Here is a 23240-nt window from a genome sequence, read left to right as displayed (position 1 = left end):
GTGGCTGTAGCAAGTTATGGTGGTGCCACTGTACTCCAGACTGCGTGACAGAACAAGACCCTGTCTCAAAAAAAAAAAAAAAAGTACTTTTGTCCATTGACACTTTTTCTGTTCATTAATAATTGAACAATTTATTTGGATTTTTAAGCTCCTTTGTGATCTGAAAATCTCTTTGCTTTTATAGTCGCTCTAGAGGAATACCCTTTAGGACTTCTCAGAAATAAAATAAATAAATAAAACATCTACTAAAAAGAGATATAACTTAATTTTTAATGTATTTTAAATTTGACAGAACTCAGCTTTGCTTATTTCAGACTTACATCGTGTTGCCTTGGGAACATGCCTGTGTACATGGCCTCCTCCTTTCCCTTCCCATCCAACACCTATGGTGTCCTGCCCTCTTCCTAGACTTAGACAGAATCAGGAACACAGACTTCTGTTAAAATGACCACAGTGTACTTTATTTAATGATTTTGGTACCTTGTGTTGCATTAAAATAAAAAAAAAACCTACAAAATCCAAATATATAAAATTTCAAGTTTTCTTTTTTTCTTTAAGTTTTACAAGAAAAACCATGTAACCAAGGAAATTTGTTCATTATGAAGTACTACTTTCCACTTCATTTCATCACAAATTGCAACTTACTTAACAGACCAAAATAACTATGGTACTGTAGTACATCAAATACTCCACACACTGTGCTTCAAACTAGGGCACTGGGGGTCACTGCCTGCTGACAGTGGCTTCCCGCGAATAAAGACACACTTACAATCTGAACGCTAAAGGGATGTTTGGATACATGGAATTTGAATATATATATTTACAGGAAGGAAACAAATTTAATAACTAGTTTAAGTCTCCATTTCAAATAAAATTCCAAATACATTTGTACAATGTTTACAAAGTAAAAGCACAAGAACTGCCAAGATGATCATTCGGGTCCAGGCACTGTGCTCATACTGGGGGAAATGTCTACACCGTTCCCTACGCACACTCGTGGGGTCTCTCGGACCTTATTTCTGTAATGGAGGGGGAAGCACAGGAATGGCATTTTTGCACAATCAGAATGTCATGCAGATAGTTGACAACAGGGGACTGAGAAATTACTGGTCCATTCTCTTCCATTTGCTGTTCACCTGCCACCTGTTCCATTTTTTTTCAGAGATAGATTTAAAACAAAACAAAAAAATTGAACAGGGAAAGGAGCACAAAATGTTTAAGGCAAATTAAGCAAATATAGAGCAGCTTATCTTGATGTTGAGTGGAAATGAGGATTTTACCCAAAACCAACCTTAGAAACTAACAAACAAAATTAAGTACAACCTCCTGAGGTTGGGTGGTGTATATCATGTACAAATTTTTGAAAATTGCTTTGCACCAAATATCCTTTTGAAATGTTAAACGAAAGACTTATTGATTACAAAGTGCATGGTTTCATGTTTCTAAATAAAACAACAGTAGCTGAGGTAGTTAGATGTGAAACTTATTTACTTAAAATAACTGGAGAATTAAGAACAAATATTGGTAGCAAAAATCCTTGCCATTTGGGAGCAGGTTTACATTGTGCAATGGTTTCATGCTAAGCACGATGTTTCTATTTTTCTATTAGATGTTATTAATTAAATCAGAATATTAGTGGTAGTAGTATTTGTTTCCAATCTGCTTGGTAGGATGTTAGTACAGATGAAGTTTGTATCCCTAGTCATGTCATTTGTAACTCAGGCTCACACCATTTCTGCATTGAAGCTATCATGTAAAATGGCATTAATTATCATTACTAGAAACTCCAATCCAAACTGCAAAAAGAATTAAGTAAACACTGAGAAAAGAATCCATAGGAAGGATGATTTTGCTCTTGCTTTAACAACATTTTTGTCATAGCCCTAAATTCAGCGTGCTATTTGGTTTCAAAGAGAGAAGAAACCTCTGGCTCATTGCTTGCTGTCTTTGTTCTGAGAATGGGAAAAATGTAATTTGCATATCCTTCATCGACTCACCCTAGGCTATTGAGCTGTCTGGCTACAGAGAGGAAAAGCAGAAACTATTTAGTGGAGGCAAGGTTCTCATCCAAGAATAGCTATGGTCTCTTTCTGCGCTCTTTACCAAAGAAAGGCTTCAGTTGGGATCTTCAATAAGCAATTGACCAAATGATGCATTCTTTTCTTATTTGATACCATCTAGATATAAAAGGAATTTTGTGATGATAATAATATGTCAGCAATACTAACACACGTAAACTAATTGGGAGACACTCCTTTTGATCAAAAGAGAATTTCCATATGTTTTCTATCACTTGTTCATGGAATACAATGTTAATGGGAAATATCCGTGAAAGTTGACCACAATTAATACATTTACAAAGCATCACATATGTGATGTTTACAGAATGACTGGTCCTCAGCAGCATAATCACATGAATCTTTGCTGAAAATTGTAGTTTTTCTAAAAACTTTCAAGGAGGGCTCTGGAGAGTTCCATGTGGTCTGGAAAGCCTTGAAAAGAGGCTGAAGTCTCCTTTCTTCCAGTGATGAGATGTATAGCTTATATCTCAAGTACATGTTGTCTCTACTTGTCTTTTCATCTGTTTGGTGAAGAATCTAGACTCTGTCATTTCAAAGGGTTGTCCAGCTCTAACACACTTCAATTCTGTTTTGTATCTTTGTGGCAAAATCTCCCCATGACATACTCGCCCCACTATCTTCCTCCCATCCTGGTCACCCCACCTGTGAATCTGCCACTTCCTTCTTCCAGGCCCCTACATCTAGTCCAAATAGGCAACACCAGTTTTCTTCTGCAAAAACAAATAAAAACACAGTATTTTCCTTTATAGCAAAAAGGATATTCTGCTGCATTTCTGGTTGGGGGAGTATTGATACTAGGAACTGGGCGGGGGAAAAAGGACAGTCCCAATTATTGTTTGACTCACTTACTATTCTCATAGTATTAGTCCAAAAAAACAATACTTCAGTCTGGTTTGGCAGCACAAACTTTAAAAAAAATGAATCAAATAATTGCCTAGGTTAAATTCATGCTTCAGAAAGTTTAATACCATGCATTAGATATTAATTAACCACCTCGAAATGTTAAGGCTTTGAAATATCACTGCCAATTAGATTTTAGAATCCAGAAGAGATTATATTGAGTGCGTATCTTATGTCAGCTCCAAGCACAAGATGATTTCAAACCCACTTCTCAAGGTAAACTTTCTGAAACCCATTTTGTATTTTTAAGAGTGTGCACATTTTTTCCACAATGGAATATAATCATTAAATAAGGGCACAATGATAATATTGATGTACAACAACTTTGCCTCATGAAGCCATATCATGAAAACATTATCTGCTTTGCTAGTCTAGTTTTATGAATGTATTCCTATATCATGATATTGCCTCTATGTCTCAAAAATTACAAATATTTATAAACCAAAATGATGTTATTTCACATTAGTTCTTATCAGGATTAAATTTTTAAGTACAAGAAAACTTGTCACTTTTGGGGAAGTTGTACAGGATATTCTCTGATGTTGTTTTCACACTGTCTCCTTTATCCTTTAGTAGAATTCCCACCTAAGCACATGTAAGCATATGTATATCAGTATATAGCTGAAGCCCTGTGTAAAAACTTCTCCGAAATATTTGAAATGTAGTTATAACATGAAAATGAATCAATTCAGGAGTTACAGGTGGAAATAAGGCTTTACGTTCTTTTATTTTGTTGTAAAGATGTGTCATCTTAGGGGTGAAGAGGATACTCAATGGAAATGACACCAACTCTAATCTCACTAATATCTGTTAAAAATCTTTCCCCAGTAGTGGATTTCAGAACGCCACCTGGTGATCATGAGTACAGAACTGGGGCATCATGCACGCATTCTGAAAAAATGCAGCTTGGGATCAGGCATGCAAACCCCTCAGGCATCAGGAGGAGACAAGTTTTCTGGGTGCATTTTAATAAACATTTAGTAAAATTCAGTTTGGTTAACAGGAAAATTGCCAACTTATATAAAGCATCTGAATGTCTGGATGAAAGGAGTTGTCTCATTAAAAAGCTAATCATTGAAGAAAATTATACATAGACCTTTGAAGGAAAAGTGTTAGTTTTATATAGTGATGAAGAACCATTGTATTCTCTGCTTGGTGAGTTGTTGCTGTTGTGTTCCTCAGACTCCACTTCCTCCGTGCTGCACACAGCTCTCTTCTGTTAATGCCAGTTCTCAGGAATGACAGCACTTTCTAACCTACAAGCACTTTAGCAAATCTAGCTAATCTCCACAACACCCCTATGAGGTAGGTAAATAAATATCTCTCTTTTGCATATGGGGAAAATGTGGCCAAGGGTGAGTTTCTGAGGCTGGAGAGATGGACCAGGGATTAGGGCTCAGTTGTGCAGAGATTCCCATTTCCTTTGTCCCAGTCACTGACCCATAGACCCTCCCATCCCTGCATCCAGAAAGGAATCCATCCCATAGTGTAAAAGGATATTGTTTTGTAGAATAACATATTTAAGTATATTTAAGACAGTCACTATATTCAACATGGATTTTTGGTTTTCTACGACACCATAAATTCCATTGATTATCGTACTACCAAAGATCACTGAATAAAATGCTTTTGTGGAGGACAATAGGTTGTCACGTCTTTGTTGCTGATTCAACTAAACATCCTGTTGGTAACATGAAGGTAAAAAGATTTGAAATGGGATTTGGTGAAGTAAAAATCTTAGGGAAAAAGAAAAGCAAAACTGAATTGGGCTGGTACACACATCTGCGATAGGACTCACAGTGATGATGTTGTGGGGCCTGGGGGGTCCTTACTACACAAAGTGGAGGATCCATTTGATTTCATAAAAACATTCTGCTTGTAAGGGAAGGAAGGACCCAACAAGTAACTTTATTGCCTTCCCCATAAAGACATTCTAACTTGGCACTGAGTGTAGAATGTGACACAATCAAAACCCTACCTACAAATCTTCAAAACATTTAAGTTTTCCCTGGAAATCCCCTCAATATCTTTGCATAGTTGAATACCTTTCAGTACTCTGTGTGCCTGCTCACGGTGAATCATTTGTATCATGTTCTGCAACATAAGTGCTCTTAAAGAAAACTGGTCTGAATAGCTTGTCTGTTTTTCTGCTAAGCTTCAGGACCATAAATGAGGCAAGCACAAAATTTGAGACAATGCTCACCAACCCAGTGTCAAATCAGGAGAAACAAGCTCATCTTCCTACTGTCACAATGAAGAAATGTCCACAAATAATCAGGAACGCAAATGTCAGGATGAACATCTCAGACTTTCCTTGAGGGAGGTGAATTTTCCTTTGACGTAAACTTTTTCTTTTTTTCCCAGGAATTTTAACAATGACTACAAAGATATCACTAAATATTCCCATGTTTGTGGTAACCAGTTGGTGCTTGGAAATTGGCATGACATCAACAAACCAAACCCAAAAAACTATGTATGGTATTTTGTTTGGTTTGGGAAAAATAGCTTTTACTTCTATTAACATTATAAAATTCACCATGAAATAATTTTGTCAAGCAGTTTGAATGGTTTTTAGGCTTAAAAAATATCATAAGGAATGCTTAAAATTAAAACTTCTATTTGAAGAATAAAAACTTAACAAACTTATATTTCCCTTGAGCCATTTTATCAAGTAGACTTTGTGAATAACTAAGATGATATGAACAGCAGAAGAGCAATGATACAATTTATGAAAGATAGCAAAGACTGAATAGAAAGTTTCTTGCCTGGCAGGGGCCAAGTGAAGGAGGGTGTGCCGCAGCCAGGCCCAGAATGCCCAGGACAGCCTACCTGACCTCTTTCATTCATGTGTTTGCTGAAAGTAAATAAAAATTAAATAACATTTGTTCTGCATTATTTCTCTTTGCACAACAAAGAGACTTTTAGCAGCAGAATATGACCAGTAATTGCTTATGGCGCAAGAAAGTTCAATTCCATTACTTACAACACCTGAGCAGTCTGTCTATCCAGAAACACCAGACACCCAGACGGAAAACTGTATGATTCAAACATCTCGACTTTTCCAAATATCCGTATGTTTGATATCATGAAGACCAAATTTACCACCTGAGTGATCTACTTGGCCACTTTTCATCAGGATATTTGCAGTCATGTGGACAGTCTTTATTTTTTAATAACTCCTTGTCTACTTTGGTTTAGTGATGATGGTTCAGCAATCATCTGGAAAATTCAAATGTTGAAAGCCCCCCAAAGAAAAGAAACTTAGTCAGGAGGAAGAATCAGAGCTTGAGGGCTATCAATGGTCCAGTGGTTTTGTCTATGTTGAAAAATTGCTTAACTGTTCATTTCTTTCCACCTCCATTATTCTGAAAATTATTCTCTCAAGAATTATTTTTTCCAGTTTGGGAATAGATACACAGACTAGGTGACTGGCAGAATTGAGATTCACAATATGAGTGAAAGATTCTAATGCTTGTAAACCCAGTTTAGTGTGTTTGGACACAGAGGCTCTTGTGACATTGTGATATATTTACAATGGGAAGATGAGTAAGGCCATGGTAACCCTGAATCTCATTGCTGTTAAAAGGAGGGATGGTTAAGTGGTTCATGTTCTACAAACAAGGGTAACTTACAATACCTTGGAATACCTTATCTTAGAACCCACGAGAAGCTCTCCTGCAGAGCCCATAGGGACCAGTGGTCAAGGAGAACTATCACAGGGGGTGGGTTCCCCTAATGACAGAGTCACTCTTAGACATGACACCACTGACATCTCTGTTTTCCCACTTTCATCAGGCCCTAGCCTTTCCAAAGTGGACATGTCTGTTGTTATAGTTATGGACTGGCAGTAACTATTTTGAACTTCTCTGCTCTGTGAAAAGGCAAATACTATGGATGAGCCACTGACAGGTTTTCTCTTCATCACCATACTTGGGCCTCTACATTAATAGATACCCTCTGACCCAACACCCAATCCTGCTAGAGTAACTCTTACCCATGAACCTTGCTTAAGAGGACTATTTATTGCTCCCATATCCCCACGATTGGCCACCTCATTGTACATTACAGAGTATCTTTGTACCTATGTGGGCTCTGGGGTTCAGAAAATGAACATTTTGTTTAACTTGTTAGTTTTCATTGCTCGGCAATTGAAAATAAGTCACGTGCACAGGAAGGGGAACATCACACACCGGGGACTGTTGTGGGGTGGGGGGGAGGGGGGAGGGATAGCATTAGGAGATATACCTAATGCTAAATGACGAGTTAATAGGTGCAGCACACCAACATGGCACATGTATACATATGTAACAAACCTGCACGTTGTGCACATGTACCCTAAAACTTAAAGTATAATAATAATAAAATAAAAAAAAAAAATAAAGAAAATAAGTCACATGGTGGTAGACCACTTTTTGTCCCCATTTTATTTCAGGGCTTGCGCCAAGAGCTAGTTCTGAAAACTGACTCGCCGTGATACTAGTGCTGATAACTGGGAAGATCATTCAGTAGTGCTTGCTATTATACATCTTGGTGATAACTACCAAGGTGATAGCTTTGGGAGGAGAAACATCTTCGAAACACAAGAAAAAGAATCCCTGCTTCTTCCTCTTCTTGTTTTTCCTCTAGACTGCTTATTGACAAATCTGATGACTTCCACTCTTTCATCTAGGGTGAACTCCTAAAATTGTTATACCAAAAGATTAGACAGAAAACTTTACAAGAATATGTGAAGGCCCGACTCTCTTGCATACTGTGAAACTATGACCTGATAACTTCTGGTAACTTCATTCTTATCTCGTAGCTCAAATCTTTCTTTGAAAAAAAAAAAAAAAAACCCAGAAGCAAGGGAGAAAGAACCATGTCTTAAATTAAGAGATGCTCTGTTTACCTCTATGTGAAAATTTAGTCATTAAGAATATCAGGGCCGGGTGTGGTGGCTCACGCCTGTAATCCCAGCACTTTGGGAGGCCAAGGAGGGCAGATCACGAGGTCAGGAGATAGAGACTATCCTGGCTAACACGGTGAAACCCCATCTCTACTAAAAAATACAAAAAAATTAGCCGGGCGTGGTGACAGGCGCCTGTAGTCCCACCTACTCAGAAGGCTGAGGCAGAAGGATGGTGTGAACCTGGGAGGCAGAGCTTACAGTGAGCCGAGATTGTGCCACTGCACTCCAGCCCCTGCGACAGAGTGAGACTCTGTCTCAAAAAAAAAAAAAAAAAAAAAAAAGAATATCAGATTCGTGATCTTTGAGCTCGTAACCAAGGTTTTGCAGGGCCTGAGAAGCAACAAGATAGCCAATTCCACATAGAAATGGATCTCGGTTTGGAACTGCTAATGTCACCACCTAAGAAGGCAGGAATCAAATTATTCAGTAGCTGCACCCATGCAGATTTTACCTCTGAAACTGAATAAAAACTCAATTTTTATAAATTGGTTATTACAATGCTGACAATGGTAGTCTCAAGAAATGAAATAAAAGCAGCAACTGTACTCAGACAGATCAATTATTCAACAGATGACAGTGCATTATTTTCATTTCCAAACATGTGGATTTGAATCCATTTAAAGCAAGTCTCCACGACCCAGTACCCCGTTCTCTGAGCTATGCAAGCCCCCGGGAATATTTTTCTTTTTTTTCAAAACAGCGTTTACTGGAAAAAACAAATGAAGCAGATGAATATTCATAGCGTGAGCAATAAGAAGCAGGTAGCAGGAATTCACTAGCGCTCCACTTCACAGAGGTCTTTCTCTTCAGGCCTGTGCACGTCATGGTACTACGGCTGAACGGAAGTGCTCCTTTTTCACTAACTGATTAATGTTCCCTTGCAGGAGCTTGGTTACAATATTACAAGTCAAGAATTTGCAAGATTAAAGTGTCTGTTGAATTAATTAACTGCAAATCACCTCCAGTAAAGCTTGACAAGCTCCAGGATGTTTCTGTAGAAAAAGAAGGGAATCGATAGCATCAGCAATAGGCAGCTTTGTGACAGTGGAGACTGTATTTCTGAGTGACAGCTCACTGCTACCTTCCCTCCTCTTACAGCAGGAGGGATTTACATCTTTCCACAGAGCCCCAAGCTTCCGATTCAGACCGTGGAAAATGTTTCACCCCAGGCTTTCAAAATATACTTCAGAAATCCATTTCCTCTTTTATGTACAATGCATTAGAAAGGTTAATAAGGGAAGTTGAATATTTTAATTTTTTGAAAGAATGATATAAAATGACAATTCTTTCACTAGCTGACAGGTCTCCTTTTTTTGGTTATGTTAAGGTGTGTTATTGCTCCCAATTTGAATAGAATAAAAAAAATCACAAGGGGCTCAGTAGAAAACCACAGGTCAAAGGTTAATTGCTAAGTGAATGCAACAGCGCTCAACACACAAAATGCTCATTTTCTAGACTCACAATGGCAATGCTGGTGTTAAGATGCGTTCTACTGGTGTGCGATCAAAATGGGAATTTTGATTACAATCATAGAAACTCAAACTATATTTTCAACACATTTAGTAGTGTTTTGGAACTTCTTGATGAATTAATCTGAAATAATTAAAAGTGTTGATTTGATACAGCTCCATACCAGAATGCCACTAGAATAGGTAAATTAAATTAGCTTAACCACATCTCCATCTGATAACATTTGTAGTACTTAAGTAATAATTCGATTAAATCTGTTTTAATATAAATTAAGCAATGGAGAGGAGGAGAAGGTCAACAATTTGGTAGATGGAAATATAATAAAAACACAAAACTTTATATTTTCTGAAATTCTTTTTTTTTTTTTTTTTTTTTTTTTTGAGACGGAGTCTTGCTCTGTCACCCAGGCTGGAGCGCAGTGGCACGATCTTGGCTCACTGCAAGCTCTGCCTCCTGGGTTCATGCCATTCTCCTGCCTCAGCCTCCCGAGTAGCTGGGACCACAGGCGCCCGCCACCATGCCTGGCTAATTTTTTTGTAGTTTTAGTAGAGACGGGGTTTCACTGTGTTAGCCAGGATGGTCTCGATCTCCTGACCTTGTGATCCGCCTGCCTCGGCCTCCCAAAGTGTTGGGATTACAGGCGTGAGCCACTGCGCCCGGCCTATTTTCTGAAATTCTAATAACAGTGTAGATGACATACTTCAATTACTAGCACAAGAGAAAATTTTGTGTCAGTACTGTGCTGGTAATATTTGCTTAATATTTTGATTAATTAGTTTTGGTATTGTTTTTTTCGTTAAACAAGATTTTTGCTTAGCAAATATTATATCAGTAATTATATGCTTCTTTTTGTCTGGTCCAATGACTAAAATAGCAATAATTGTAGTAAGGAATGTGGTAATGGTGGCATGAACCTAGAGATCATGGTACCTTGTAACATTTATTAGGTCAACTCTTTTATTAATGCATAATGTGACTCTCCAAGGAACTTGAATTATTCTGTACTCATAAAAGTTAATATGCTTTCTTCTCTCTTTTCTTCTACTCCTTAGAGGGCCAATGGGTTTATATATTCCCTGACCAGAATTATTTCACATAAGGAAAATTAGTTATACAAGTTAATAGTGATCTTTAACAATCTGCTCCTTACATATGTGGGAAGCCAATCACTCAGGAGAGAATGCAATCGGGTCCAAAGCCAGTGTGGGTTTCCCCAGGAAGCTGGGGCTGACTGTCCTGACTCCTGACTCCTGACTCCTGAAATTGTCATGCAGCACAGTGCTGCTCTTCTGGGCATTGGAGGAAAGGCTTTAGAGAAACAGCTCATGTTTATGTCCAGAAATTTGTTATTCCTAAATAACCAGTATGCTGGAGAAATACAGTTAGTGAAGAATGCTTTCTTGAAAAATCAGAGAAGTCACCTATTGGAAAACTCTTCACTTTGGAGTCTCCCTAATTTCATGCCTTTTCTTGAAATAAGTTCTCAAGAATCGCTTCAAAGTTTATCCAAAAATGATTGTTTTCAATCAAATACTATGCACCAAGAGAGTATTTCAATTTTTTTGTGTGTTGTGATATCAATTTAAAAATATCTAGTGTTGGAGAGTCATATAAACAAATTATAAAATTACTTTTCTCTTTATAAGCAGTCATCTAGTGTTTTTTTTTTGTATTTGTATTACTTTATGTTCATCATCATTATTTCATATGTTAATTGTATATTGTAAGGCTCACATGCCACACAATGGCATTTTGGTCAATAATAGACTGCACATATGACAGCGATCCCATAAGACAATAAAACTATATTTTTTACTGTAACTTTTCTATATTTAAATACACAAGTACTTACCATGGTGTTACAGTTGCCTACAGTATTCGGTACAGTAGCATGCTGTACAGGTTTGTAGCCTAGGGACAATAGGCTCTACCATATAGCCTAGGAGCATGGTAGGCTCTACCATCTAAGCTTGTGTAAGCACACTCCATCACACAATGACAAAATTGCCTGACGATGCATATCTCAGAACATAACCCCATCCTTAAGTGACACATGACTGCATAGTCTTAGAAAAGCTGTGTTTCTTTCTTGCTTCAATATGGAATTAAATATAGATATTGAGAAGAGAAGAAACAGTGTGGTAGAGTAGAAAAGAGTAAGAGCTGACGTCAGAAAACTATGATTGTGCTGCTAATAGCCAGACTGTGAGCTATTCCAGTGCAACTTTCCTTTTGTGCTTGACTGTGCATTGCCTAGCCAAATGAGTTGTAGAGGTCAAACTTGTTGAATAAATGACTCAGGGAAAAAATAAAAGTGTATTGTGTAATCCTGATCACAAAAATTACCTGTTCTTTTTGGATCTCAGTTGTCTCATCTATAAAATAAAGTGATAAAGCAATACTTAGATTTATTTTACATGCTATTTCCTATAAAAATCAGTGACTTCTAATTTTATATAAATTCATAAAGATCTCTTAAATCAAAGTAGGAAGATAGTTACTTGTATTTTAATACACTACATTCATATTGATCATTGAAGATTTTTAAAAAATAAACACCAGGGTTGAGAAAAGTTTTGGTTTATTATCGGCTACCTTTTTAGTATCAGTTCAAACAACACACACACAGCTTACTAGGCAACAATATCATTGAATGGGTTACAACTCTGTCATCTTGCAGACCTTCAGACATGCTATATCTAAAGTGAGAAGGGAAAGAACACATCAATTATTTTATAATTCAATTCAACAAATATTTGGTTGACACTTGCAGTATTATTGGCATCTAACACTAAAATAAGGTTCCTAGACTTATATGATTGTTCAAGCTAGTGCTTTAATAATCCTCTTAAATATTAAAGTTTGTGACCTGCAAGATATTAAATAAAATTTAGGGAAAAATTATGGCAGTGAAACAGAATTACCTTATAATTGGAAAATATCACTTCAAAGACTTGTTAGATCTCCTTCCTTCCTTCCTTCCTTCCTTCTTCCTTACCTCCCTCTTTCCCTCCCTCTTTCTTTTCCTCTCTCTCTATCTTGTCAAAATGCCAAAGTAAGTAATGGGGTTTAGTTTTTTTTCAGTCTGCTTAATTGGATGAAAACAGCATACACATATAAAATACAAGAGACATGGCATCAGGTTAATTTATATTTATCACTTAATTGAATACATAGTGGAGCCATAGGAGGGGGACAGTTGCCTGGAATGGAAGAATAGCATTTATCTGCCTACTATGAGTTAGAGTTAAGGTAAAATTTAGTTACAGGTGATAGAGACTTCCATTTTACATCGACTTTTACATTTTTAACTGTTCATTTTGAAGGACATCTTTGACTTTTAAATAAAATTTTCTTGGAAAAATTTGATCATCAGACCATGATTCTGTTTCTTCTGAAGACTTGCCAAATCAGGACTAGATTTTGTGGGAAGAGTCATTGGGCTCCCAGAAGTCGCAGTTGTTGAAAGCTGTGCTCAACCCTCAGCCCCACTGTTTCCTAGCTGTGGGACCTTTGGGCAAATTGCTTGACATCTCTAAGCCATTTACAGATTTTGTCATCTGTAAATGATGCTTAACTCACAGATGGCAGTGAGGACTAAATGAAAACACATAGATACAGCTCTTAGTCCAGCACTAGGTGCGCAGTAAATCATCCATCGTGGTGAGCTACTCTCAATGTGGGAGATGGAACCATAAGAAAGTCTATGGGGAAATGAAATAACCAAAAGCAAAACTTGATTTAGGCAGCTCGTTTCTGACATTAGGCTGTCAGTATATTACGAAAATATTTCAAGGACATTAAGTCATCTCTTGTTTAGCAGAATATAGGCCTCAAGGTTGACAAAAGCTTTACATTTGGGGGCCAGGTCACTGCCTGAAATATATATATGTATAAATGCAAATGGCTATTTGGCACTTCTTCCATGTGGCTTTCTGCTGTGAGAGCAGGCTGCTTGCATGTTAGCCTAATTGCTTCAATTAGCAAAATTAAATGGCTCATTATGTTTTTATACAATTCCACCCACATTCTGCAGTTTTACTTTAGAATGAGTAATGATACTGTCGAGGCTGTAGATTGAGAGTCTTGCCACATGCCCATTTTTAGGACAGCAACTAGATAAGACATATGTCAACACAACAACTGCAGTGGTCTGATGCTGCCACCCAGGTGCCTATGTGAGGAGAAGGGATGCCACTCGAATGCTCAGGGCATTTCACGGCCTGTTACAGGTCCAGACAAGAGTCTCAGAAATGGGGGATAGAGCGGAATCACCCATCCTTGGCCATTTTGAAACACTGGAGCATCAGGTGGGAGGAGTGTTATGAGTCAGAAGCTGACACAAGCGATCTTTTTGATTGTTTTCAAAAATGACATTGGATTGCCGAGACAAAGGAACGTTGATCTGCATCTGTCACTGAAATTATAGGAATGACCACCCCAGTCCTCCTGTGTTTTCACCATGCGCTTCAACCATCCTCTGAGCTATAATCTGAATGACAGTATGAGCTATTTTTAAAAAGGCTTTAAGGAATTCTCCTTAGCACATAAAAATGCAGGCATCTCATCCAAGCTTTATATAGAAACAGCAATGGCTAATGGCAAAGATATGTGGAAAATGCAAGGGAGCATATATTTAGTCTAGAAAATGGTTCATTAGAAAAAATCTCTGGATTCTTGTCTAAACATTGTGTCAGAACTTGTTTCCATTCAACGGCATTTGGTATATTTAAAAGCAAATGTGTAACCTTACACAATCCTGGTAAGGACAGAAGAGGTTCTCTTTGCTCAATTCAATCTGTTCAGAGAAAGAAACTTTGAAGTGACACAGAACTATTTTATTCAGCTGTTTAAAAGATGAGATCCTTAAGAAGTGATAAAACTCATTCGAGCTAAGAAGTGCTGAATTATATTTAGGTATTTCCAACTGAAGTTCGTAAGTGTGTTGGTCTTATAGATGGACTGTAAGCTTGGGTTGGTTTTGAAAAAGGAGCAGGAAAATGCTTCTTTTCTAAAAAGTTTATGTACAATTTATATGCATAACGTACCACTTTATATACATTCAAAAGCAGTATATACTTTATCCTTTTCATCTCTGTTACTTTAGTTGGAAAGTGTGTGTGTGTGTGTGTGTGTGTACATACATATATAGGTACGTATATATACATATATGTATGTACAGACACACACTTAAAAGGCACATATCATTTTTAAAAAACAGCCATTGAGTTTTCAACTATTCTCATTCACTTTTAATTGTTCTGTGCAATCACTTCCTTTACTCATAGAGCAAAATAAATTGGGCATTTAGAAATTAACCATAAAATACTTCATTTTACTTTTATCTTCAGATTATCTTTTGCTAATACTTGAATTATATATTCTTGCCATGTCAGTAAGAGAATTTATTATATTTGTTGGGTTAACAGCGTTTATCACAAATGAGTAGTAACTAAGTGTCTGCAAAGTCAATGCTATTGAACTAGACAGTATGTAGTTAAGTAAATAAGCAAAGAGGATTTAAAGGACATAGTCATTTTGGGAGACTAAACTTTGACTTACATGGAAAAATGATTTCCTTTTCTTTCACACAAACACTTAAAGTGTCACTATGGTTAAGATACACACACACACATTATATATATTCATTAAACATGGTTTCATATTTAGAAATGCAAGTTTAAAAGTAAAACAAATTACAATGTTGTTCCTTTAGAAAATTTCCTGATCCTATGCAAAAAGTGAGTAAGAGCAGATCTCCCTCTTAAATGGAATCAAAGTGGACTCAGACACGGAAAGGAGCCTGCAGATAAGGAACCCAGCATTTCCAATTTTTTCCTTTGGGATTCTCCAGTTACTGTCTGCGGAGGGTTTAATGGCAGATTGAAAAGGAAATGTTAGAATTAAAATATAAATACAAAAATGAAACTTTGTTTCTTTGTACATTGACGATGTCTCTTTAAATCCGAATACTTTAAACTCTCTGTTATCTGTGCATCTAGAAAACGAGTAAAAGTTGTTATTACCACAACAGTCTGATGGCAGTGTAGTGCTTCCTGAATCATGGAAGCAAGGCTAAATCATGATTTATCTCTTGTTTTGCTCTTGTAATCTTTTGAAAGGTTGTAATTCATCACATCATGGATATGTTCTTTCCTTAACAAGAATTCATGCCTAATTAAAACATCATAATCTCCAAATATGTCGGATAACAGAGCATTTACAGTATTTGGGAAATCACTGAAAAATTCAACCTCCTTACATTCTCCTGACTGCCAATCTCACCTCCAAGTCAAAGCACAGTACATCATTTTTCATTGACATAGTATTCATTCTGACTCTTAACATGTTGAATGAGGGATCAAGTTGAGAAATAACTTAGAACTTACATGATTGAAGCATGATGGGGCCTGTTGGGTTTGTGTTGATTGATTGACTCTATTAGACTGTAATCTGTGATTTACTCATAGAATCAAAGGTACAGTTCAACTGAGAAACTCAATTTCCAAAGATCATCAGTTAAAAGTTGTCTTGGAAACAATGAAGCTAATAACTCAAGGTTCTGCACAAAAGTGAAGAATTTGCCAAAATCGTTTTTTCCTTCTACAGTGGGGGTGGAATGTTTTCACCATGTGCTGACAAGAAGAGCCTTTTCCTGGGCCTTTACTGGTGACTAGGTAATCTTTCCACATCCCAACAAAAGATTAGTATTTTTTAGTGGAAATCTTGCTTGGAGGATCAAATCATGGAGTACTAGGAAGTATGTCTACTTATAAAAATTGTCTATTTTTTAAAAAAATTGATTTGGGGCTTTGTACCAAAAGAAGTCCTAGGTTGAGCCCTCTGTTACTTCCTGTGGATGTCATCGTGGGGACACAGTCTCTGGATGACACACCCATTACAGGTGGTGGCTAGAGAACTGGACTACTTTGTGTGAATAAGGTCCAAATAACCGAATAATTAAGTTAAACTTTTTTCTTTTTCTTTTTTAGTGGTTTGACTAATACTTAATCTATCAGTTGGGTTAATATAAAACCAGGGAAGGAAGTTTAAGACATCTTCCACTGTGGTCAGGTTTGTTATAATGGATGGATGAAAGTAATCATTTACAGCTTTGATTTCCTGGGAAACATTGGCCAGTCTTGACAAGCCCTTTCTATTTAAGCTGATTCTCTCTTCACCTGATATTGTGATAGCACCCCTGGCCAGGTTCCTGGGGGCACCAACTTGCAAAGTAGGGTGATCTTGCAAGAGACAAATGTTTTCAATCTGCTGAGGCAGGCTGATGGAATTTGTGGACCAGTTTCTGACATCCCAAGTAATTATGATGCTTAAAGTATTTTAAACGATTCCAGGTCTATAAAAAATGTGATGATGCCTATGTGTATACCCTATATTTTTTATTACAAAAATATTGAAATAATCCATGAGTTATTCCACTCTGCACCAACTATAAAAAAATACTATCAAAGTTTGACCGGCACTTTTAATGCAACGAAAAGCACCATGACCGAGGACACTGAGAACAGAAAGCGGGGAACGTTTACTTGCTGTACGGAGGTATTTAAAACCCAGAAGCTTGTTGTAAGAGTGCGACTTTACAGATGATTCAAATACACATCTTAGCTGGATATAGTGATAAGCCCTCTCTCAGTTCAGAAGGGTTTTTTCATAGCATATTCATTGCATTTGTCTGCTCATACTTACTAAAAAGTGTCCCAAAGCCTCTAAAAGACACATCACTTTGACCTTGGATTGGGGGGAGGAAAAGTCTGTACACAGTGGAGAACTTGATTGCTCGTTCTCTCGCCTGCTTTTAGGGGGCTCATGCCACTCATTCTCAGTTGTTTGGGGCTTCCACGTCAGTCCTGTGGTTGGATGGTGTTTGGCACTAGAAAGGAGTGGCACGGAGTCTTCCAGAGTCAGCGTCTGCCTATGGTCACACAGAGCCACTCATTCTGCGTCTGGAAACAGATCCGGTTCCAGCCCATTCCTCTGGCTCGCGCCGCACTGCCGTTATGTCCCAATGGGCGCTGCACATGCCTGGGAATCAGACTCTCATTTTGCCTTTTTCCCCACTTCCTCTTTGTGTACCTGTTACATTTTTGCAATTGAATACTGAATCATGATTACTATTTAATTTACATCATGAAGTTATTGAGCTCCTTGGTCTTGTTGAAAGCCGTACATGGGCTGCATAGGATTTCTGTCAAAAAGGATGTTCGCAACTGAAAATTTAAAATATAAAACAAATCCTGAAATGTGTAGAAAATGAACCACTCCATCAATGCTAACACATGTGTAGACAACATTTGGGTTTGCTGTCCGTTGGATAGGATTTTCACACATGGTATGGATTTCCAAATGAGAAAATGGTTTATGAATTCTTTTCTAAGCAATGCTATTTTTTTTCTCGAGGGATGTTTCCCTCTTTCTTTGTTTTTATATTCCTGTGGGAATCAGAGCTTTGCATCAAGAAAAGTCACCTAAGCTTTTTTGACAGAGGACTGGTGTAACTTATGTGTGTTAGTGTATGTATGTGTGTATGACTGAATCTATTTTTATGGAAAGATCAGTTAACGCCATCAAGACACCCTAATGATTGGAGGCAAAATTTTTCCATAATAATAGTACCCTCTGGTGGGTGCACCCAAGACCGTGCAGGAGGAGTTTGGTAGCAATGGAGAGTCCTACTAAGCCAGCGTCATTCTTTCAGGTGGAGTCAGAGACTCTCGGGTGCAGCTGCTTTGAAGGAGACCAGCCGCCCCCAGCCGACAGGATCAAATGATAATGGTGATGACGGTCCCACTAGGAACTTCACGGCTCACTGCCCTGCTCTAGGATGAAGTGTCATTATGGCCACAGCCCTGCTGTCACCCCTTCATCTGGATGTTGTGGGTCCTGCAACTCCTTTTGCTTTATAAAGTGGTTTCGTACTCCAACCGCTCCTGAATAAGGGCATCATCTTTGTACTGCAGCCTTGGAGGAGATGGGGAACATTCAAAAGCTAAAATAGCCTTTCGGAGGCTTCGGTCCAAAACATGTCTCTCCCATGCTGGGTACCTATTCCTGAACAAGTCAATTTTAATGACTGATTCTTCAATCCGTGGTGGGCGAGATGATGGGGTGGATGGGGCAGTGGGCCTCACTTGAAAGACAGGTACACACCCGTCCCGCTCTGCGAATTTCTGATCGCGGTCGCTGACAACACTGCGGTTGTTGGAGATGGACCGTAGGGTGCTTGTGGCCACGTCTGGGGGCAAAGGGAAGGCAGCGGCTGGGTCCTCACAAGCACAACTTGGTGACTGCCCGAATCTGGGTCCATTGGGATGAAAGAAGGCATAATACATCAGCATAAAAACAACGCCAGTTAAAAAGCTGCTGAACACCACACACAGCGCTGGAATGGCAAATGCGTCTGCAATCTGGGGAGCCTTGTAGAGGTACCAGAGGGCACTCAAGGCTGTATTTTCCAAAAGGATCACAAAATAGTAAATGAATAGCCTGCAGCGTGTCCTGCCTTCCTTGACATTGAACCAACTGAAGATATAGATAATCCCCACCACCATGTCGAACACTATCTCTTCCCATTTGGTGATACAGAATTCTGTCTCACAGTGGACGATCCAGAAGGTCATGATGCACCAGTGAAGGACGATGAAGATCCCAAAGTACAGCTGGAAAACCGAGGCAAAGAGGGCAAACGTGATGACCCTGGCGGCGATGGTGAAGAAGTGCCAGCAGAACTGGATGATGACGGCCATGTAGCTGATGGGCTTCTTGTCATCTCGAGAGTCCCGGAGGGCCTTCTGGTAGGAGGCCAAGGCCCAGGCCAGGGACACGAGGGAAGCTGCCGCTGTGAAACCTACAAAGGCAAACAGGAAGACAGTCTGTCAGAAATCAGTTGCAGCAATGACTCCTGGAAGTCACACAGAGCTGGGGGCTTGAGGAAGACTGGCTTTGACCTCAGCAAAGACTCTTAATTTCTTTGGTTTTTTTTTTTTTTTTTTTTTTTTTTTTTGGAGACAGAGTCTCACTCTGTTGCCCAGACTGGAGTGCAGTGGCACCATCTCTGCTCACTACAAGCTCCGCCTCCCGGGTTCATGCCATTCTCCTGCCTCAGCCTCCCCAGTAGCTGGGACTACAGGCGCCCACTACCATGCCTGCCTAATTTTTTATATTTTTAGTAGAGACGGGGTTTCACCATGTTAACCAGGATTTTCTTTGTGTTTTAACTCAGATGGGGATCCTCGTATCCGTCTTCTCTAAGGCTCATCCATATGGAGAAGTCATGAAGCTAATAGGAATGCTACTCAAACCCAGCATGGGTGTGAGACCTGGAAATGGGATGGAGTTTAACTTTCTGTATTTGGTGTAAATGGACTAAGGAGGTAATTTTGTGAAGTGGGAAAATAACCATGGACCGGAGGCTGTCAGAACTGGGTTGTTGCTTCAACTTTGCCACTTACTACCCCCATGACCTTGGACTATTGTTAAAATGGGTGTCCTCATTTATAAAGTGTGTGATCTCCAAAGTTCTCTGTCAGCTTTGTGATTCCATGATTGAAGGGGATATGTAATCACAAGAAATCAGGGACTACCTGGTTTATCTTTCTGCTTGTAAGCAGGATTAAATGTAGTTTATTCACAAAAGACAGTTTATGCATTCTTAAAAATAAAAGGTGTCTGTACAACATCCTTGGCAATGTTTCTTGTGATACCTGGTGCACAGTTTGTCCTAGTGCAATCTGGCACTCTTCCTACAGCCTTTATCTGTTCCTTATTGCCTTTCCCATGAAAGAAGACATGTCCGTTCCCTGTCTTCCATCTCTTAGCTCTTCATAGATGAAAGATTGTGCTGAAATTATTTTTCAATCACTTCTCTTATTTTATCATTTTATTGGCCCCATTTGGTTGGTATTCCCTCTAAAAGTAGGCTTCCAAATGTTAAAAGTCATTTTTATTGTTTTCCTCGACTCTTGTTCCACCTCCTGTATGGCACAGTTCATCTGTATCGTCCAGATGTGGCCAGGGCTCACCTAAAAACACACTGGCCTCCTTTAGGAGAGAGCTCTTATGGGAAATTCCTCTGTCACAGAAATGGTATGCCAATCTGCATCGCAGCTGGCTTCCCTAATGAGCTGAACCAAGACTCACCAAGACTAAGAATGGTCTCATCTATTTTAAAGTCTGCCTGGCTTTTTCTTCACCAAATCTATTATTAATCATAACCAGGCCCCATTAAAGCCTTTCTCTTCTTTTGGATATAATAGAAGATATGTTGATTGCCAAGATCTTATAATGGAATTGGTACTTTTTATTCAAAAATATTTTTATAGGGAAGAGCTGTTGTCTATGATCCTTGAAAAATGAAAAGAAAGTACTCTTGTGGAAAAAGACCACACTAATTGACAGGAAATACATTCAACCCCAATAATTATTTCTGATACATCCTCGTTGAGTAAGGTGAACTCCAAAGAACAATTATTGATAAGGAAAATATTTTCTAAGAGCCATTTCTCATATTTCCTCCCAATAAAGCCAGCAGAACAACTAGACATGCTACACTGGGACCTTCAGGTTTTTCTTTTCTTTTCTTTTTCTGGCTAGCACAAAAATCTTTAATTGCTGTAAGTCACAGGCAGCTGTGGTGCTATTTATAGATCAGTTAGAGACCAGTATACAAAGGAGTTTCTGATAATTTAATTTCTAAGCAACAGAAAACACCGACATCAATTATAAAACAAATTCTGGAGTGAAAGAGGGGGAAGGAGAAAAAGTTTAAAAAATGACAAAAGAAGGTGAGAGAAATGCGAAATAAAAGGTAATGGGATAACGACTATGCGAACATCTTTATTATCACCTGGGGATTTAAGAACAAAAGATTGTGCCGTTTTAATTTCGACGCTTTTGTAGGGCATAGAAGCCGCTCATATCTCTCTTATTATGTGTACCACTTGCAAACGTGTAGCTTCTCACTAGACTATGCTCCCTTTGTGCTTTTAAACGCGGCGCCCAGCTGGGTTTCTGCCCGGGAACGCCCCTCCCCTTCCTGCACGCCGGCCTCCTTCAGCACAGCTGGGGCACAGCGCCGCCTTCAGGAAGATAACTGCACCGCCGGTCAGGCTCGCGCCAACCAAAGCCGGGTTGTTAGCGGGGTGGTCAGAATGGTTCTACCAGCTTGCACAGGAAGACGTTACTTAAGGCTGCTTTCCAAAGCAGTGAAAAAATAGTGAGAAAACTTTAAGTACACAGTATCATGAAATGATGATATGATCTGTTGTCAGATTTAAGAGAATAGAAACATAAGCCTCCTTCAAATTACCCTGTAATCTCTACCCCTTTTATTGCGTGTCCTAAAAGAGTAATTCAGCCTGCGTTTGACACTCCAGGAACTTGTTAAGATGATACTGTAGCCGTAGAAAAATGAAGGCTTTCTATCAGCTTTGCTGTCTCTATATCTTACAATTTAAAAAATCTATACCAAAGGGAAATTTCATGTCCCTGTGATACCCTCTTTATGAATTCTCTGCTTTAGCAATGAGAATTTCTCTTCTTCCTGTGTTGATGATGATGATGATGATTTTTTGAGACAGAGTCTCACTCTGGCTGGAGTGCAGTGGCACGATCTCAGCTTACTGTAGCCGTCACCTCCTGGGTTCAACCCATCCTCATGCCCCAGCCTCCTGACTAGCTGGGACCATAGGCGTGTGCCACCACGCCTGGCTAAGTTTTGGATTTTTAGTAGAGAGGGGGTTTCACCATGTTGGCCAGGCTGGTCTCGAACTCCTTGCTTCAAGTGATCCTCCTGACTTGGCCTCCCAAAGTGCTAGGATTTTAGGCGTGAGCCACCGTGCTGGGCCTTCCTTTGATTATTATTTACTTTTTCTTCTGTTTAACAATTGATTTTTATAAGACAAATATATGCTGAACAGAAAATATGGGGTCATATACAAGTTAAGACCCTTACAACTTCACAAATTCACAACTGCCACAGAACACTTAGTTCTTTTGCTCTTTATACACATAATACGAGCTCAGTTTTTTCCAATGCCAAGATAGACTTCCTCAGCAAGGCATGGCCTTATTCTTAGAGTTCTCTGGAGCTTCTGATATGCAGTGGCACAGTGCTGGAACACAGGACTCTGAGCACTCCTTTAGCTATTAATGTGTATTTTAAGTTGTTATTTGAAAATAATTTCAAACTTACAGAAAAATTATAAGACTAGAAATATTATATTGAACATCTATATTTCATTTGCCCTAATTGTCAACTGACTGTATCATTGCCCTCTCTCTGTCTCTGTCTCTCTCTCTCACCCATTTGCGATTAAATGCATACATTATGGTCCTTTATCCTAAAATATACCAGTGTTTATTTCCTATGAATAGGGGCATTCTCTTACATAACCACATAAAGTTATCAACTTCAATCAATTTAACATTGACACAGTACTTTAAAAAAATCCACTATCAGTATTCTAGTTTCACCAATTGACATTAACAATGTCCATTCCAAAATTTTTCTCCCCTATACAGGATCAAGTCTAGAATCAGGTACTACATTTAGCTGTTGTATTAATTCAGTTTTCTTTAATCTGGATTATTTCCAAATACTTTCTTTGACTTTATGACACTGACATTGTTTGAAGAAAATAAGAAAAAAAGAAAAAAAAAGGTGTTCCTAATTTTGGGTTTACCTGCTGCTTCTTCATGGTTGCATTGCTAGGCAGGAATATATAAGTGACATCGAACAATGTATTTTTTCAGGATCATCATACTAAAATATGACGATTCCTTCAGTGGCCCCAGGAAAAAATATATAATGGGTCTGTCAGTCT

General features: G+C 38.6%; 1 protein-coding gene across 2 annotated transcripts in view; it reads right to left on the bottom strand.

Annotated features, from left to right (window-relative positions):
• Positions 1–248: 248 nt before the first annotated feature.
• XKR4 (XK related 4) overlaps positions 249–23240 on the bottom strand; it is a 430426-nt gene continuing 407434 nt past the window's right edge. The window contains exons 3-4 of one of the 2 annotated variants that reach the window (XR_008536571.2): positions 15789–19264; positions 249–8921 (exon numbers count right to left, since the gene is read on the bottom strand). Coding sequence is in view for 1 of the 2 variants with exons in the window: in NM_001033036.1 (NP_001028208.1) it covers positions 18318–19264 (947 nt within the window). In the remaining variant the exon portion in view is untranslated. 2 annotated transcript variants of the gene reach the window in all.

The sequence above is a fragment of the Pan troglodytes genome, chromosome 7 (assembly GCF_028858775.2).
Source record: "Pan troglodytes isolate AG18354 chromosome 7, NHGRI_mPanTro3-v2.0_pri, whole genome shotgun sequence".
In the NCBI taxonomy this organism is placed as follows: Eukaryota; Metazoa; Chordata; class Mammalia; order Primates; family Hominidae; genus Pan; species Pan troglodytes.
This window is presented reverse-complemented; position numbering and strand designations above follow the sequence as displayed.